This window comes from Micropterus dolomieu, linkage group LG15, assembly GCF_021292245.1.
Source record: "Micropterus dolomieu isolate WLL.071019.BEF.003 ecotype Adirondacks linkage group LG15, ASM2129224v1, whole genome shotgun sequence".
In the NCBI taxonomy this organism is placed as follows: Eukaryota; Metazoa; Chordata; class Actinopteri; order Centrarchiformes; family Centrarchidae; genus Micropterus; species Micropterus dolomieu.
This window is the reverse complement of record NC_060164.1, coordinates 8,510,548-8,530,370: the sequence shown is the minus strand read 5'-3', so window position 1 is coordinate 8,530,370 and position 19,823 is coordinate 8,510,548. Positions and strand designations below refer to the sequence as shown.

At 44.0% G+C, this 19,823-nt stretch overlaps 2 protein-coding genes and 1 non-coding gene across 6 annotated transcripts in view; all 3 read right to left on the bottom strand.

The window, feature by feature from the left end:
• Positions 1-7,923: 7,923 nt before the first annotated feature.
• tomm20a (translocase of outer mitochondrial membrane 20) lies at positions 7,924-9,992 on the bottom strand. Its single transcript, XM_046070763.1, has 5 exons — positions 9,788-9,992; positions 9,420-9,466; positions 9,247-9,328; positions 8,791-8,933; positions 7,924-8,527 (listed from the first exon to the last, which is right to left on the bottom strand). The coding sequence occupies exons 1-5, from the start codon at positions 9,909-9,911 to the stop codon at positions 8,483-8,485; spliced, it is 441 nt and encodes a 146-aa protein (XP_045926719.1). The 5' UTR covers positions 9,912-9,992; the 3' UTR covers positions 7,924-8,482.
• LOC123984575 lies at positions 8,615-8,749 on the bottom strand. The gene has a single exon (XR_006828457.1). It is a non-coding gene; the product is annotated as a small nucleolar RNA SNORA14 (small nucleolar RNA).
• A 516-nt stretch (positions 9,993-10,508) lies between the features above and the next one.
• arid4b (AT-rich interaction domain 4B) overlaps positions 10,509-19,823 on the bottom strand; it is a 46,852-nt gene continuing 37,537 nt past the window's right edge. For 2 of the 4 annotated variants that reach the window (XM_046070168.1, XM_046070169.1), the window contains exons 17-24: positions 17,228-17,410; positions 16,152-16,236; positions 15,855-16,062; positions 14,487-15,719; positions 14,229-14,339; positions 13,773-13,997; positions 13,406-13,552; positions 10,509-12,749 (exon numbers count right to left, since the gene is read on the bottom strand). In XM_046070168.1, coding sequence (XP_045926124.1) covers positions 12,595-12,749; positions 13,406-13,552; positions 13,773-13,997; positions 14,229-14,339; positions 14,487-15,719; positions 15,855-16,062; positions 16,152-16,236; positions 17,228-17,410 — 2,347 coding nt within the window. In that variant the 3' untranslated portion in view covers positions 10,509-12,594. The remainder of the gene's footprint in view (positions 12,750-13,405; positions 13,553-13,772; positions 13,998-14,228; positions 14,340-14,486; positions 15,720-15,854; positions 16,063-16,151; positions 16,237-17,227; positions 17,411-19,823) is intronic. The other 2 variants (XM_046070170.1, XM_046070171.1) reach the window with 2 other exon arrangements.

The window sequence follows — 19,823 nt, the reverse complement described above, 5'->3', positions numbered from 1 at the left end:
ACCAGCGTGAAAGGCACAGGGCGGTGTGAGGCAGGTAGAAAAGGCAATTTGTACAAAATGTTCTCTTAATTCTGTCACACATCTTAACACATTCAAAATCAGAAAATCACTTTTCAAAAATAGGATAAAATACAGACAGCTGACTTAAAATCATTCAGAGGCCATTCCTATATGTGGGAGGAATTGTAAAAGAGGAATGAGGGGGTGAGGGTCTTTGTTGTGCAGACAAGGTGAATTAGCATTAGCTGAGGAGGCTCACGGTACATCCACAATCCGTACAGTGTTTTAGTACCGTTTCAGAAATAATTTCCATCCATACTAACATGGCCAAAAAACGCATATCACATGACCATTCATGTACACTGGTTATACGGAAGCAGATTGTCTATTCGCTGCAGAAAATACGACCAACAAAGAACAGCAAACAGCGTAAACAGAAGAAAATGTTATGCGTTTTAAAATGAAACATATTAGTGTGTATGTAGCCTTACAAAAGGGAGGGATAAATGTAACACGACACACACAGACTGTTCAAAACACTGCTTTCTGAAGCAGGGCATTTATAGCTACAGGGATAGGCATGCTTTGATGATATCCCCCCTTATTCTAGTCTGTCCTCTGTCGTGTGGCTGCACACCTAGAGCCTGGAGGCACTGGGACGGGTGGGGAGCTCCAGTTTCAAGGAAGGAAAGCTGAAAGAAAAAAAAAGGAAGACAAATGTATATTATTGGAAACTGTGTGCTAAATGGATGATGTCAGCTGCGGCACTTTGACATTTTAATGTCATCTCTCAGGGAATTACATCATTAGTCCTCTTTCCTGACCCAGCTCAATGCTGGGAAACCTCCTAATGGATGTCAACAAGCCATCCCTCTGGAAGAATGGAGCCGGGGGGGGAGGGGTGTGTGGAGAGAGTGTGGATGGTGGGAGGGGGGTGCTTTCACCGAGCTTTTCCCTGAGCTATATGCGAGAGAGGCCTTACACTGAGCGTCATCTGGACTAAAAGCCTACAGCGCATTTTTCACTACAAGATTAACTCAATCTGTGTTACAGTCCTTATCAGACAAAGTGCAATCATCCCCGAGCTCCACTCTCCACCGGCCCCTTGCTACTGACCGTAAGTGACCCGCATGTAATGTTCTCGCAGTGGAGTTGTTTGTTAATTATTTCATGCATTTATAATTACAGGAGCACATTGAGTTGGCAGCATGCAAGTCTCCACAACGATTGTGCTTCTTTCAATTTGAAAAGCTGTCAGTGTCGCCGCTGCAACCGCTCAGATGCTGTATCCAATAATTGATTCATTAATCATCTACAAGTCCATTAAATTCAAATCAAGTCCAGGAATGCGTGCTTTCTGGGTGAGACTAAATGGTAAAGAACTTATCTGTCTGATTGACTCCCTTACCCTGTGAAATAAATTATGGAGAGAAACACCTCAAACTAGATAAGGATATCAAAAAAAGCCTTTTATATGCTAATGAAAGTAGTACTGCGGTTTGAAAACAAACATAACAAGTCACTCATGTTTTAGGCAATAATATCAAATCATCACAGCGGCTGCAAATAGACTCCAGACAAACATGGAGGGAGATCAAGGCTTTGGTGTAAAATAGGTCAGATGGAGGATATTCATGGAGCACAGTTGAATCTCAAAGCAACCTGGGGATATGTTGTGAGCTTACATGGCGCTACGCTGACATAAATCAACAGTGTGTGGAAGAGAGGACAGAAATCTGACACAATTAGTGCTGAGGGCTGAAATATAGGGGATGAAACGGGGAGAACAGTCCAATCGATTACATGTAAGGCGATCAGAAAGAGAGAACAGAATAACAACTGATTTCATCACCTACCACTGTCATCTTATATTGATAGTAAATTCTGCTGCATGGTGGATCATGTCAGCCTTGAAGAGGATTTGGAGGCGATTGAAAAGCTGAAGGATAGGAAAGAGTAGCGTGGCTCTGCAGCTTAGGTTCACCGAACAATTGCAAGGCTGACCCGTATTTCAAATGGATTCGGAGGGGGTGGGGGGATCACATTTCCAGAAGGAAGGCAACAAAAAGAGTTTCAGTCGTAGCGTCAGAATCAGATGTTGCATACGACATGGTTCTATTCTCCGCGTCAGCCTCTTGTGGACCTCCATTTGAGAGTCAAAGCCTGACATTATCATCTCACTGACTATGAGCCAGTAATCTCCCTCCCTAGTTCATTGAGAAAAGCAGATTTAATGTGACCAGGGCCCCAGATGACAAATAAGTCAGGAATTTGCTGTGGTACCACTCACTTCATGGTGTGGCGCCCTCATAGACCGGAAATGGGGGGATATCTATGTCACTCTTTTTTCTGCATTCTGCTCTCTCTCCTGTTCAGACATGAATTAACATCAAAGCATGACCCAGAAAGACCCACGACTGGCCAGACTCATGATCAGATAGATTTGTTTCTCCCCTTTCATGCAGAACAATACAAACTAGGCCTTTAATGCATGAAGAGGGTTTTCCCGCATCCAGCAACCAGTGCTTTCTGTCCCTCGTGTAAAGTTAAGTTACTGTACTATCTCTAAGCATGTACACACACACACATCCATATGCAGATTGAAGATGGTTACATAAATAACAAAAAAACTACTTCTGCACGTCATAAAAGTAGTGTGCATGAATGAATAACATTAAACGAGTGGGGCTGATAAGCTACCCCCTTATGTGCTCGCCTCAGATTCAAATTTAGCTTTGCGTAGGGAATTGATGAGACACAGAGCTCAAAGCCAAAGTCTTCAAAGACTGTGGTTACACAAGATGCAAGGCGTCAAACCCACTTTGTAGTTCTCGGGTGAAAGAGTGGGTTGTAGCTGCCAAGCTGCGCGGGGTGATATGGCAACAGAGTTCTGCGAGCCCAAGAAAATATGATAAAATACAAAAGTTACACCAAGGTTACATTGGTGCGTAAAGGAGAGCAGGAGTGATGTCTCTTTTTTTTCCTTTTTTGTTGTGGGAGTTGGGAATGCTCTATCATGTTTCAAGGTTAAGGTCCCTTTTATAGTTGCCATAAAACATAGCAGGTGTGGGAGAAATAAAAGGGCTGGATCGCCATGGGAGAGAGAGAGAGAGAGAGAGGGAGAGAATGAAATGGAAGGATAAAGAGAGAAATAAAGACCTGATGGTATAATCGTGCAAGTGAATGGTTTCATCATACTCAAACCGAGGCATGCTGGAGGGTATGTTAGGGGAATAGTTTCTTTTGGAAATACACTTATTTGCTTTCTGGCCGACAGTCAGATGAGAAAATATCTGTCTGTACGCCAAATATGATGCTAAGGCTAGCAGCAGTGAGTTTAGCTTAGCCTAAAAACTGGACAGCTAGCCAAGCTCTATCCAAAGACCTGCAAAATCTGTCTCCCAGCGCCAGGAGTTAGAGATTTGGGTTTGCGTTCAAGTTAAGGGAGGAGGAAAAACAAATCGACACAGAAATAGTAAAGCAAACAATAAAAAAACGGCGAACTGTCATTTCATATAGTTAAATATACTGGAGCATGTAGTTATATAGTCAAGATATACAGTAACATGTTAATTAGTGAGTCAAAGGAATTAGATGCAAATTTGCACAGGCGGCGCAGAAATTCTGTGTATGAATTTCGTTCTTTATAGATGTACAGAAACGAGAGGAAAAAAGGATAGAGACTGGCGGGGAAATAACAGAAAGAAGTGGAGTTTCTTGTGAGCTCTGAGTTCAGCTAAACACAGATGCACAGACAAACCCTTAATTGGTCTGCTGCTAGCTAGGTTAAAGCTAACGTCTTTACATTGGCTGTCTGGACTTTGACAGTGGTATCAATTTTCTCATCTAAGACATGAGAAAGCGAATAAGCCCTTTTCTGCCACCATGTCACACTATTCATTTAAAAAGAACATTTCAGCCTGGGCTACTATCTGACTATTGTCCTGCCCTGCAACTGGAGGACAGGTTTCCAGTTCACAAGCGTGGCTGCTCCTGAGACCCCATTTGAATCCCTACCAGAGCCAGGCCTCATGTGAAATAGCATTTCACATTACCACGTTATTATTTATATTGCATTATTAATGTCAGTCTGCTGCAGCAAACCATTTCTCTTGGTAAAACAGAGAGAACGCAGAGCGGAAGTAGAGGATTGCTACATTCTTGCGGAGGCCCCACATTCCCCAGAGCACCACAGCAGGGTGTTGTTGTAGCTCGTACAGTTCCTCCTCTGCCCCCCCCCCCCCCCCCCCCCGCCCCCCCCCCCCCCCAATTTCCTGTGCAGCAGCATGGCCGCTCAACCCTTCTTCTCCCTTCCCTGTTCTGAGCTCGGTCAAGCTCCAGCTCCTTCTACCCCAGCCGCTCCAAATACATTATTTACACTCTCCTCCACTCCCTTCAGCTCAGCTCAAAAGAACCAGGGCAGAGGGAAATAACACCACTGTATAACCTCCCCCCTTCTCCCCCGTGCACTGACACACAAGCTCAACCCTCCCTCCACCAGCGCCACCCCACCTGCTCGCTCTTTTCTCACTCTGCAGGATGAAAATACAGTGAAGGGCTGGGCTGCGACAATGGGGAACTCTGTGAGGCCCCAGCCCTCCCATTAATCCCCTCTGACATGCCTCCCGAGGGCAGGGATTTGCTACAAGTCAATGCAGGAGACCCACAGTATGCAAAACAAGCCTGTCTTACTCTCAATTTTCAAAGCCACTGCACTGCTTGTGAGACAGGAAGGCAGATCGAGGGGGTGGGGGGAATAACTGTGCATACATGCTTAGTTAACCCTCTCTTCACTCTCCAGCTCAGTGTACGTGTCACTTCCCTCTTCTAGTTTCACTCCTAGCCTAGATTGCACAGATAATGCTGATGACAGATGACAGGATGAGAACGGTTGCTGAGTGATATATTTCTTCTCCCACTGGGCTCTGCCCCTATTGTCCTCTTTGTCTCCATTCATGACCAATTCGGCTCCAAGCTTGTTACTAGAGCAAAATATGAAAACACCCAACGTGAACAGGTATTCACAGCTCATGTGGTGCACTTACTTCTCTCAGGCAGAGTAATGCTATTGAATTTCCGCCTTATCGGGGATCGAGTGATGAGGAGATAGGTGTAGGCTTGAAGCAGGATGACATTAGAGAGAGGCAGTCAGTGTGGTTAGGTGGTGGTGGGGCGTGTGAAGAATGAATGTAAACAACAGAGCTGAATAGAAAGGTGGGACGAGGACGTAAGAAACCTGCATAGAGGAAGAGCAGAAGAAGAAGTTAAATTACCACAGGGGGCTCAGCACAGAAATGGGAAAACAGAGGACAGTAAGGCATTGCCCCACAGCGCAACAGAAATCCGCCAGGATTTGTAGCCTGCTTTAGATTCACGTGATTGGCTCCACTGCTGCTCCCCTACCGCTCCCCCCCCCCCCCCTTTTTCCACCCATCCTCAGACCCTTTGAGATGGAAAAATGGGTCATCTGTGTGGAAGTTAATACTCTGAGCACGTACAGTGCTGCTTTATTTTAAGGACGTGCCTTGGAAATTTTTCTTCTTCCCTCCCTCATTGGTGAATGACACAGAGAAGGCGCTGGGTAATTAATATACTGTGTTGCTGCTGTGCACACAAGTGGCAGTGCAGGAGAGAGTCTCTATTATAGCGCGGACACGTCTCATATTTCTCCCCAGCCTGTCCTCTCCATGACAGCGTACAGTAGGCTGCAGACTCTGGCACCATAGCCATGACATCAGCAACAGACAGTGGGAAAACATGTTCCAAAACAGGGACGCAAGAGGACTCCAGGCCTCCATGGACGCCTCCACCTAACATCCAATGATCAGCAAGCTGCGGGCAGCAAATACCTCTCTGGGAGGTTATTGCTCAGAGGTAACATTCGGAGGCTCTCAAATGTAGGCCGGTGCAGCAGAGAGTCTGCTGCTTTGCAGAGCTACGTGTAGCTGCCATAGCAACCACTTACAACAGAGTTATTTCTGGCTGCCTTAAACTCCCAAACACAGCTACATAACCAGACATCTCCACCGGTCAGACATCCAATCTGTGTATGTATGGCACTCGGTATACAGAGCAGTAATCAAGCTTTGACATTCAAACTCATAAATAACACAGCAAAGGTAATTACTTGTGTGGTTAATTTGCTGACAGGATTTCCAGTAATGAGTTTTGGAGCTCAAGTGATTATAATATTCCCAATACAACGTTTGACATACGATCAGAATCCATGCAAAACAAATTACAATGGCAGTTGGATTGGTTAGAGCCTCCTTATGCCTAATCCTAGGATTTTAATGTTGCCTTCAGTAACAGTTTATTTCCTGCACCTGTAATGAAGAAACAGGTTGCATCTGCCATAGTGAGCACATTACAAGAAACTGTTAAAAATCACCCCTCCCGAGCACATGGTCTCTGTGCTGCAGGCACAGCCATTGTTACTGCTGTCAACTGGAACTGTTATGCTCTCAGCTCTCTCCATTCACTTGTCCTTCAGTGGAGCGCCATAAACGTCTGCAGAGGCTGCCTGGAGCAACAGTTCCCCCTACAGCACAAGAAGCAGGAGTTTCTTCATGTCCCCTTATTCTTCCCCTGTATGCTTCATCAGATATGAAGAGCTGACTCATAATCCATTCATACAGACGCAAATAGAGCAGGGGAGGTGATTGGAAGAATAATTAAAAGAAGTACAGCAAACATGTCATTGATTACAATAATATTCTACTCAGGGCTGAGAACGCAGAGCAGGCTTTGTTTTAGATAAAAACAAAAGAATTGCTGTGTCATCCTGAAATCAAACAATGTCATGGCTTTATGTCAAGGCCTGTTTCACTTGATTTACTTTAAGATGGCATGCATGCAGGCAGTACTGGTCTGGTCTCCTTCAGTGACCCTTTAGCTCTCTCCAGTCTGCAGGGGGGCAGAGTACATGGCCAGCAGCTGGGTGTTTATTTACAGTAGAAGAAGGCCAGTATTGAACTGTGTGGAGGGGTCTGAACCTGTTCCTACCCCCAGCGCCAGACCACAGCTCCAACTTGACCTCCAACACAGTCTGTTATTTTTCTCCTCTGCCTCCCCAGAGGACAGTTTAACAACGAGTCACTTCTTCTGCACACACACTCGGGGCCAGATGACTCTGCAGGCCTCTTGACAGGCTTCTCCTTTTCCACCAAATGGCAAAATAGCAGGGGTGCTGAAGAAAAGACTGCAGAGTGAGCACAAGTTCATGGAAAATGGAACACTGTCTACCATTTAGTCTTCACTCGACATTTCTGGGCCGCCGTTCAATTTTCATTTTTCATTCCTAATGTAGAAAAACTATTTTCCCCCTGCTCTCGTTTCCTGGCAACCTCAAGGCCTGGGCTGCTCTGGCCAGAGCACTTAGAAAAACAGCTGCAGACAGGGATAAAAATAATTACAGCTCTATTTGTCTTCCAGGAGACACACTTTGAACCAGACCTACTCCCTTTCCCCTACAAGCTGCTCCACTTTCGCTCTCCTGCACGCACAATAAAGCCATTCACAATAAAGACATTGTGGCTCCATGTACAGACACAAGCTCATGTTTCACCATGCTGGTTGGAAACACAATTGTTGTGGTACTGACTGTATGTAATTAATGTGTGACAAGGATTCAATAACACCTTTAAGGTTTTTTTGCATTTATATTTAGTCCTACAAGATGTTATTTCATCTCTTTCTTCCATGTTCTTTAACATCTTTCTGATACGTCTTTTTTCCCTGTGGTGTTATCAAAAGAAAGTCCTGAAGAATTTTTATCCTTGATTCATACACGCAACACTTCCTATTCAGCAAAATTACGCTCCAACTTTCCAAAACAGACAAACTATCCGCACTCCATATTTCAAATTTTCCAGTGCATTGCTACTGCCATCTACTGGAGAATGGAAACTCAAAACCCAAAAGGTGTTTTCATTATTTATTTTTTGTTACACACAAACATACATTCAGATATGAAAGACCAGAATATAAAAACAACATTTAAATAAACACTGAAAAGAAATTTCAGAAAACTCGACAATACTCCACAAACAAGTGTTCTGTTAAGTGTAGACACACATTTCACATGTCTATCACTGTGCAGCAATATGTAAATAAACATTTGAATACCTTTGTTGGGATTTTTTTAGGACATAACCCCCCCCCCCCAAAACATAACGCATCATTACTTGAGGGAAATACATAGAATAAACTGATGGCCAGAATACATGAGATCTGGTGGGAAGAAGATTAGAAAGATGGAATGTGTTTAAACGTTTCCCAGAAACGCCAGCTCGAGCAAGTTCTTAACCTCAGACCGCCATGATAGAGGGCGATTATTGTCATCTGACGTCCAAAGATCAAGCTCTGTCACAATCAGGCTCGCAACTGCAGTCACACATACCAAAAATGTGCACATATAACAGTGCCTCAAATCCCTTTGCGGAATAGTGACTGCATGTTTCCATTTCACACACAATCAGTTTCATTCAACATCATCTTCTGTTAAAGACTGAGAACTGATGATTCGCTGAAAAACAGAAAAGAACATCTTTTAGAGGTCACACCACAAAGTGTACAGCACCAAATATAGAGCACAACCAGTTGTTACTTGTAAGTCTGTCTTAGAGGTGAAATAGCCAAGAGCTACTGACACGTGGCTCTCAGCTTTGGATGATTCTAAGATTGATCTTGCACCCTTTCTTGTCCCAGAGACCACAAATAGCAACTGGGGGGTTTATTAAGGATGCTCTGCAAACCATCACACAGAAATGTTATGCAGGAAAGCCTCACCTGGCTGATGCTGGGCAGTTTGGTGAGCAGCATTTGGAAAACTGGAGGTGGCAGCGTCTGCTGGAGTACCTGAAGCAGCTGCTGAGGTTGACCGCATACTGCAATCGCATTGGTCAGGTGGTCTACACCGCTCTCGAATTGACCTATTTTACAGTTAGAAAAGGTTTGGAAAACTAGAAATAAGAAATGTCTGCAAGTTATGGAAAGAGGTGCAGGTTAGTTTTAGGAAACAACTGACCTGCCTATTGAAAACTTTGTGTGAATACGTTTTAAGTAGTGTTACAGGAGAAGAGTACATGGAGACATGAATTGAAGTACAGGGTTGTTTTTCCAGAATGATTTATGTTTGTATTTATTATTTGCTACATTTAAGGAACATTGCTTTATGTGGTGTATAATGCAAACAAGTTTACAAATTTTATTTCTGAATCAACTGTGAACAGGCATGTGGCTAACCTTGTGACAGGAGCTCCTCTCCCAGCTGGATTTCCTCCAGAAAGAATTTCTGAACAGCTTCCGCGTCCTTCATGTCAGGTAGCTTCAAAGTCAAAAAGACAGTGTCAGAAATGCACATTTAGGCCACCGTACTCAAACATCATCTTAAATTGGTGGTTTAACATTTGGCCTACCTTTGCCAGTCCAGACTTCTGACTAGAAGCATTTTGCTTTCTTCTACCTGCAAGACAAAGGTGGTTTTAGACAGTGCTGTTTAGTTTGATGTTGTACAACTCGAGACGCTTGGTTACAAGTTAAGCTACCGCATGCTGGTTCTTCCACCAGTTATCTATCCTGCGACGTTACTTAGCTGGGGAAACTTAAGTTATAGCAAATGTTAATACTCTCTACACTGCGAGTAACTGAAGAAATACAGCATAGCACCACCTCTATTAAGATATTTCTGATATTGCAGCTAAGTTAGCTAGTGTCCTCATGGAAGCTAACGTGCTCCCCGTGCTACAAGTTAACTTCCCCTTCTCACTGCAGCTCAAACACTTACGTTCACGTAGCTTTTCCTTGAAGCGAGGGTCACTCCGCCGCTTTCTATCAAAATAAATACAGTATGCGATGAAAAGGGCTCCGCACACGCCGGCAATTACCGCGCTCGTCCTACCGCTCATCATATCTGAAACTACTCATGGGCACCGCATCCATGCACGCTAACTGGCTAGCAGCTAGCACGCTGCTAAGGAAACGCAGAGAGGAAGTACGTAACTCATGACGCAGGGCGTAATGACAACGTTACAAGCCTCCTATCCATACGGTATCCTTTGTATATTATTTAGGGCTATATAATGAGTATTTTTGACGGGTAAATATGACCAAATATCCCCCCACTCACCCCTATCTGTTTCACCAGAGAAAACATACTGGGAGCTGGTCAATGCACCAGGTTCATTGTGTGACAACTGGTTTGAGGCAATACTGAAATATGCCTAAAATAACCTGCAACAGCCATGTATGCCCAGAGAGGGGAGACGCAGGGATTTATAGTCACAGGAGAGGTAAAATTTAGCTTCAGGGCCTCAGTTATTTAAGCAGGCCATAATTTATAGTAAAAGAAAATTACATACCCAAGTGCAAAAAAAAGAAAAACAGAAAGGTATCACCTGCAAAATACCTGCAAAATCTACTTCAAGTATAATAAACTAAAGTAGATATGCCTAAAAACTGTAAAGTAAAAGTTACTTTACACCACAGATGGCAAAAGACACGCTGAATACTTCACAAACTATGGCATTTATTTCAAACAGAGGCTTCTGCTTTGCTTACATTTTTACAATAAATTACACAATGACCATCATCAGATGAGCCTAATAAATACTATTGAGCATTTTTCAATAAGCTCCATTACTTTCTCTTAATCTATGATCCAGACCATTTTCCATATACAGGTTCATACAGCTTTAGCTTCAGGCCATGTACAGGTTGGAAAATAGTTCAGCCACATCCAAAACTACCATTCTTCTCTTGCAAGCACAAGCTATAGAAAAACAAAACAGAATACAAACTAAAGCAAAACATGGAATTTAAAAAAAAAAGAAGAAAAAAAATACTTGAAACTGATGAGAGGCAGAACAAAAACAACATAAATGAACTCAAATAAAACTGTCCATCCAGGAGAACAAGAATGAGGACAAAATGGGAGAACAAACATGCTGTAACCCTCAGTATTTACACTCAAACTACAGTTAAAACCGTAAAGCTGTCTGTACAGAAAAGTACATGTTATTAACAGTGCAAGATATTAAATAGCTTGACTCAAAACACTTCTCAATATACAAATGTATAACAAAAGCATACAATTACATACAAGTGCCAAACAAAATGTAACTTCAGGTTATCATACAGTAGGGGGCCTATACAAAGGAAACACTGGAGATGTCTTCAGAAATGTACACACATACGTCACTTTATGATATAAATGCACATTTACAATATCTTTACCTTTAATCTGATCATAGTACGGGAAACAGAACCAAACATTTTTGGTAGGGATGAGTATGAGAGGAAGCTGGCATGTCATTATTGATCATGAGTAAAATTAGAAAGAGATGACAAAAGTATGCGTTGCTTTATTTAATGAAGCAAAAATATACTTAGTTAAATAACTTCATGTTATTTTGAAACACTGCAAATGTGGGATTCAGCTTCATTCACGTGTTCTGCAGTACTGAGTACATGCTGTAAATACCTCCTATGGCTGCCTTCAAGTGAACTTGATCCAGTTGTAGATGTGCACCATCAAATCATCAGTGGAGACCAATGGGACTGCGAGGATTATGAAAACATAATAAAATAAAGCAGATGTTTTTTGGCTGATGAACTGAAGTAATGTAACCATTGGATTGACCACCTCCATCATTGCACATTTTATACTGCCAAATGTAACAGTAATACCCAAACTGGATGAGTATTCAGTAGTAGATTACAGGTGGTCCATTATAGGAGTTCTCTGCTTTTACAATTATACTTTTAAATGTTACCATACGCTGCTAAAAACCATCATTATCTGTCAGACTCAGCCCTTCACTGCCTGCTCACTCACTCAGCATTCTTCAGTCTTTTGTAAGGGACACATTATTCCAGCGGACCCTCTGATTTCAGAAGAGGATCAGGAAAAAAAAAAGTGCTGTCCTTTCTCAAAGTGCCCCATAGAAAAGAACAAAAAGGCACTACAGTATCATTCCATATGCATCCACTGAGGCTGTCAGTGGACCTATGATGGTCTGAAACCCTATCCATCAAGAGCATCGTCAAACGCTTGAGGTGTAACCACATGAAGGCCTTTTTTTAGACAGAGAAACGTGGCAAAGTTACTTTTTCTACACCCTTAATGCCAATGTGGCAGTGCTCCTCTGAATTCCCCATAATAATAATAACATGGCGAGCACAGGCTCCACCGTGTTGAGCTACGAGGACAGAGCACGGAGGGGTCTTCACTAGAAACCATCCCTTACCAATACAGCTTTATCAAATGGAGACAATTATTGCTTGCAAAAACAATTCTTATAAATGTTCAATTAAGGAGAGCGCAAAAGACAATTCTTTTTTTTGTTGACAAATTTCTTCCCCCTACACATCTTCATAAAAGTGCACTTAAGTGCCATTAGCTTGCCAAGGAAACAGTTGTCAATAGAAAATAGTGCTTGTTTCTTGTTTTGTTTTTTTGTCTCTGGTCTGGTTTTTTGTGCCCCAGTTACAGTATGTAGGTTGACTTCTCTGTCCTGTTGGAGGGGAATGGGGCGGTGACCCCGGGGTGCTGGTTAAGTGCTTAGTGCGGTGGCTTTTTGCTGGTTCGTCCTGTCACCTGCACTCCACTGATACCCCAGAGTTCTGAGAAGAGGAGGATGAGGATGACACCGGAGGGTCGGCCAGTGTCAGCATGACTGCCGCAGTCAGTGAGCTGGAGGACGGGGAGGAGGAGGAGGAGGAGGATGAAGAGGAAGCAGCCACTGTGCCTACAGAACAGAGACAGGACGTGGTTATGGTCAGTTTGGGGACAATGTACAGTAGCCTAATTACCATGAAGGCAGAGATTTACGCATCACTAAATTAACATGGGCTGCTCCGCACAAACTAGCTCTTACAAAGAGATTAGCAGTTACTAAATATTTACACCCAGTAACTATCAGGAGCAACTGTTGCATAGAAGAACTGTCCAACAAAGATAACCGGAGCTTTTAGAGTTAAGAGAAAAGGAATATACACATCTGACCTGACGCTAGATTATATGCTGTATAATTAAGGTTAATTTATCAAAAAATAACACAAGATACATGTAAAACGTTACAGTTATTTCTCGATGTATCATATATAAATACAGTAGAGTAATACATATTATAACAAGCGGTTCAGCTTAATTTATGCTACAACTGTAATTTCTGTAAATTATATTACAGCTTGTGATGTTACAGTGACTTTCTGATTATATAGTTAATTGCTTTTGATTGAACAGTGCTAAAGATATTTCCTACAAATTGTTAAGGTATTTTTTAGCTTTTAATGGTCGCAACTAAGTTTAATAAACTATGAGTTTGAAATGAGTTGGTAGTTACTAAGAATTTAAGAGGAACTTTACACACAAACATAAGAATGGATGGAATCATTGACTCACTTTCCCGCTCCTTCTTCTTCATGCGTTTTCGTCGTCTGTCAATAGAGGCCACCTCAGACTTGAGGGAGAGGTAGTGGTTCCTGATGTCCTGCAGCTTCTCCTGAAGAAACGAAATCCTCTCCAGGCTGCTCATCTTTTCCAGGTCAGCTAAGTGGGAACGTAAATAACGCATTTTAGGTGTTAGACACAGGTGTGTCAGAGTTGTTGACATAAACATATAGGAAGCTTCAAATATACAAATAAAAAAAAAAAAAAAAAAAATGTTGTTAAAGAATCAGTTCACCAAAATCACAACAAAGTTAATAAACTTTAAATCTTTAAATCAAATTAGTTATAGTTACAAATTAGTTCAATGCCTGACACTTACACATCTGGAAACTCCACTTGTACACGCGTGGCGATCTTCCATGGTGGTCTCGGTGCTGGCTGTGGTCAGCGTCACCCTGCTTGTGGTACTTATGGCTCGAAGGGGGAGATCGTCCGTGACACTTGGGCGAAATGGCAGCCTTCACGTCTGACGCAATGTTCTTAGAGGCAGTTGATTTGGCAGTGCCCTCAACAACAGACTGGTCTTCACTGTCACTGCTGTTGGCTGGAGGACAGAAGACAGCAGAGATATGGGGGGGGGGGGGTGAACGATGATCACACAAAATCTCACGATGATCACACAAAATCTCACTTTCCTTTCCCCACCTGAAATCTGTAATTTAATGTCAAAATACGAGGAATATTAAATAGACATTCTATGGCTCATGAAAGTATTGCTGGCTTGAAATGGGAACGCTAGCACGGTGTCAGCAATTCGATCTACAGCTCTCCTTACCTGTTTTCCTATTCTTTTTGGGAGGCACTCCTAGGCTCTTGCGGTTTGGCTTGTGTTTCTTTGAGGCTCCACCTGTCTGTGATTCTTTCTGCCGCTTCTGACTCACAGACGCTACAAAGGAAATGCAAGAAGATGGTGAGGGAACAGGCAGACTGTCAAATGTGTTGTCGACGTGTACTTCTTTTGTTTTCCATCTGAGAGGAAAATTCTGCCAATGAAAAAAAAGATCTGGTATAGTAGACTGGTTATTATTTGTACCTTTGGACTTCTGTTCACTGTCCTGTTGGCTGCTGCTGCTCAGCTCTAGGCTGCCGCTGCTGCTGCTGCTGTTGCAGGAGAGGCTGACGTCAAATACCTTTGAAGGGGAACCTGCCCCGTCATCCTGAGGGAGGTCTTGCAGCTCCCCGCCCAGACTCTCCACCTCCACCGTGCTACTGTCTGTCTCACTGCGCCCACCTGCCACTTCCTCCTGTATGGGTACTGGGGGAAGAGCGTCAGAAACCGGCTCTGAAGGCAATTCGGGTGGTGCGGACGGCGGCGGGGAGGAAGGCTGCACTTGACCTGACTCTTCCACAGCACTGCCTCCTCCTGAGGGGGACTCGGGCGTTGTAGGCGGTGTGTTGAGTACAGAGTTACTGCCACTGCTCGGAAACTCCTGTAGTTTGTCATTCTCCATCTGCTCCTCTGAGGCCTCGTCCTCGGGTCCAGCATCCTGTTCGGCACTCGGCTCCTCCAGACACAAGGGTACAGGTGGAGGAGGAGAATTGGCCTCTGTGTCCGAGTCAGAGAACAACTCTTTGAGAGTCTTCTTAGGCCACTGGGCCTGGATGCTGGACCACACATCCTTTTGGCCCTTCGAGCGGACAGCTGGCCTCTCCTCTGTATTCCCAGACAATTTGGCCCTCTTTTCAGGCATCTCCCAGAAGCCAGCTTGTCTGCCAGTTTTGGTCTTCTCCTTCATCCCGTTGTATTTCTTGGAAGGGGAACCTTTGGTTTTTGTCCGGCTTCGCTCACTTTCTTCCGCCTGGGACTCGGCCAGTGCTGCACCCTCATCATCTGAACTGCTGCTGGACGAGGCCCCCCTCTCCTGCCCGGGACCAGCCGCTCTCTCCTCCAGTTTCCTGGGCGAGCCTCCAGGCAACCAGTCAGCACTCCTGGTGTTCCTGGTCTTAGCCTTGGATTGGCCTTTTGGGGTCCTCTCTGCTGCACTGTCAGATTTCCTTTTCCTTGTGCTCGCCTCTCCCTCTAACTCCAGTTGGCCTCTGCGCTTCCCAGCGTCTGCGCTCTCTGCACTGACTAAATCCTGGTTCTTTCCTGAGACTGGAGAAGGTCTGGATTCTTCAGGAGGGGCCCCGCTCTCCCAGCGCTCTGATGTTTCCGGGGCATCTGGCAGGGCCTTTCTGGGGCTGCCTCTGCAACCTGGGCGATCCTCTTCCGTATGCTCTCCCTCCTCATCCTCGTGCTCACTTTCGTCTGTGGACATCTCAGAGGCTTGAGGCAAACAAGACAGAACTTTAGTTAGTTTCTGCAGGATATCAACAGGCACACATAAACCACTTCAGAGTCAAACTGATCCTGATCTGCTGTAAGTGTGCATGAGGACTACAGGCTATTGAGTGTTGCTACCTTGCAGGCCATTGAGGATAGAAGTAATTTCTATAGACTTGACTGGAGACTGCTGAGTCCCTTTGTCCTCACCCTCGTCCATCTTGGAAAAGACATCCTGACTCAGGCCACACTTGGAGCGTGGGACGCGGTCAGTGTTGGACGAAGGGCCGAGGACTTCCCTGTCATTCAGCCTCTCCAACCTGTCTCGCTCCCTCTCAGCTTTGTTCTGTCAGAATTCAACACAGTAAGTGATTCACTTCATGACATATCAAACCACGTTGGAAGATGAAAAGTTACCACTCTCCAAACTCGTACCTTTATTTTTTTGCGGTGCTTTATTTTTGGTACGTTCTTATTGGCAGGACGCACAATCTTGTCTGCTTTGATCCATTCATCATATCTAAAAATCAAGTACAAAGACAAGAGACAATTTAATCATTCAGAACTTTGAAAGCAGCTAAGAAATATCCTCTCACACCACCCACCACACAGACACCTCTACTGTCTGACCCCAACATGTTGCTGTGACACAATAAGCCTCAACAGCAAAGGAAGAAATCCCATGGTATTATGTGGAAAAAGACAAACCTTTACGATGAAGAAAGAAACAATATTAACACCGACCACCACACAAATCATATTCAACAAAGTTCCAACAGTACCAAAGGTGCTACTTGGGTCGTATGAGGAAAATGAAAAGTTTCACGACATCGCACACGACAGACACAATGCAGAGAACATCCCACTGTCTTTTATAGAGTGCTAGAGGACCACACAACAACATTGAGACAATGAAATGCTGATTGCACTAGTTAACCTCTGTGTCATGGTACCCTAACACTCTACTTAACACTGCATTAACCCTGACCCACTGGGGAGGGGGGGAGAGGGTTGAGAGGTAGAGGTGAGTGTAGCAGCACTTAGATTGGCCTTTCAGAGATCCAAAGGGTAGCTCACATTAAAATTTCACATTGTAGGATCTAAAAATAGTTTAACCAAAACCACTGGTTGGCTATTTCCAGAGTAAAACTGGTTCAAATTCAGCCTGTCTGTAGATTTTGTAGAGAGACAGACAGCTGGGGGACAGACAGACAGGGGATTCAGTCAAAACTGAGTGAGGGAAGCTGAGGAATGATCCACAGCAACCCAATACTCAATTCTGTTTCTGCCACTAGATGGCCCAGTGTTCTCCATAATCAGAGTACTGACAATGGGACTGGAGCAGGTGAAGCAGAATTGTGAGGAAAGGATGTTATCTGTTACTGCTGTGGGGATACCAATGTAGAGGCAATCCCTTGAGCTGAATTGAAGGTTAGGAGATGTATTTTTTTTTAATTTTCTTTTAGGGTGAATATAGACGTTAGGTGATTTCTCCCCAGGTCCTGTCTTACCTGACGTTCCAGCCACAGTAGTGCACCAGGTAGAGCACCTCTCCCCCCTCCACGTCTGCCTCTTTCACAGTGGCCTCGTACGTCTTCAGATTGCGGCCTCGCCCATACCTCACCTGCACCTTCATCCCCGGGGGGTAACACTCAAACTCCTCCCCTTCCTCCCCCTCCTGACTGCTGTCATCCCTGCAAGAAAAACAGTTCAGCACTTCCTGGCCCTAGGCTGCCCCATTGAACACCACAGAACCCCACCCACACCCATCCACCCAACTCACCGCCTGCTGCTAGGAAGCCTGTTTTCTAAATAATTTGCTCCACCCTTGCCGCCTCTGTCCCATTACAACTCTAGGCCCCTACCTAAAGAGAAACATAAGCTTCCCATTTTTGTCCTGCCTTAACACTTGTCCAGTGTAACCCACAGCAAACTGCAGTATAAACAACTGAATAATTTACAGTAAGCCAGTCAAAGAACAGTACATGGAGTGTTTCAGTAAATAAAACATCATTCTTTCATGGCAAAAATCAATCATCTTGCATGGGAAATAACACTACTGTTAGGCTATCTAACCCTATATCCACACACAACAACACACTTGAAATTCTCATTCACACACACGCTGTAAGAAACAAAGCAGCCACAAGGGGGAGCTAGTGGGAAACAATCAGGAGATGTCGAAGCTGGAGGGTATACAGGGGTGCAGGAGTGCCAGTAAGTGGTTTAGGCGCAGGGGCCACAGGAGCCACAGGGGCGGGTTAGCACGGCAAAGCACAACTTGGCAGGCAGCGCAGCAACTTAAAGCGAGACTGCAGCGTTGGGAGGAAGCACGGCTACCAGATCCAATTTGGTCTGCTGCCACAAAGAAGAGCTACAACACAGACAATCCCTCTCACACGTAACTGCTCAGAGCATGTGCTTTCTGCTGACAGCTAATTTTCAACAAACCTCAATGAAGAACGGATGCACTTTCTTTGTGCAGCGGTCCAAGCTTGACAACCGAAGAAACTGTTACCGCCCTAAGACACACCACTTCAAGGAACAACTGATTTTAAAAACACTCTGCACGTAATCAATTTCATAGACATTTTCCACCCCTCAGTGATAAATGTGGTTTGCAAAACACAAACACAAGCACAGATAGGGTATAAAACACTGCGATATAGCACATTTAGAGCTGCAACCATTTGTTGAATACTCAATGAGCCAAGCGACAGAAAATAATTTGTGGTTGAAATCAATGAAAAAATAATCCAAACATTTGTAGGTTTCCATGTGAAAATTTGCATGTTTTTCTTGCATAACAGTGAATTGAATACATTGGGGGACAGGATGGTTGGTTGGACAAAAAAGACATTTGATGACATACCCCTTTTCACCGTTTCCTGATGTTTTATAGACCAAGCGATCAAAACATAACCAGCAGATTAATCAATAATGAAAACAACTCTTAGTTGCAGCCCTAAACAACCCAAATGCTTCACTGAAGTCAGAACTTCTATTTTCCACAAAACCTGCACAAATCAACGTCAGTCAATGTGCATAATTATAGTCTGAAACAAACAAAGAGACTCGAGAGTCCAAGTGCGCTTTGGACTTTTTTAATAGAGAGGCTGAGTAGGCTTCATCATGAGGTAAAAAAGGTAAACACCACTTAGGCAGTTACTTTATAATGAGTGTAGAACAAGAATTTCCCTTTATGTAATTAATTGCTCTCATTAATAGAAATTAAAACATAATATTCCCATTTAAGCTCACTGCTAACTAACTCTCACAGGCTACTCACGGCCTCTGCTGCTGGAATGAAAACTTGATCTGTACACAACCTACAGGTCCCATCCAGATTACGGGTTGTAAACGCTTAGACCAGGTTTGATATCATCAGGAAAGCTCAGATCATCCTGTGGGATGTCTGCTGTGTGAATCTGTAAACCCTCACACTACCACATAATCTGCGAGGACCACTGATCACGACAAAGCCAAAGGATGAGGGAACCTCCTTATTGATAGAAAGTCCACATATGATGGTAATCTGCATGATTGTACTGCAGTGTGCCCAAGCTGTGGGTGAGAGAAACTACAGAGAGAGAGGGATACTAGAAGCAACAGTGTACAATCAGAACATCCTAAAGGTGTGAACTTTTTTGTTGCAGCGTTTTCTAGCCTGTCCCCAGCAGCCAAAACAACCTTAACTTGAGTGTCAAACTGGAGGCTGAACAAACACAAGTCTAAACCAGACAGAGTGCACTGATCTACATGCTTTGGACTGGAAACAACAGGGAGAAAGGCATCTAACTAAGACCAAACCATTCAACTGCCCAGAACAAATATTTTCAGTGAAATTCACTTTTTAAAAAGTTTACAGCCTCGCTATTTTGCGTCTAGTGTGCTAATGCATCTGTGACAACACTCACACACATGGAACATTTAATAAAGCTGAACATCAAAAAGCCAAAAAAAAATGAGAGAAAAGACAGAGAGAGGGGGGCAGGGAGACAGAGATAGAGATCAGGAAAGGTAGGAAATTGAGATGAGCACAGCCATGTTGTGTGTGCTGAGTGAGGGAGGCTGGTCAAACAATACCAGCCAGAGTGGGGGGGGGGG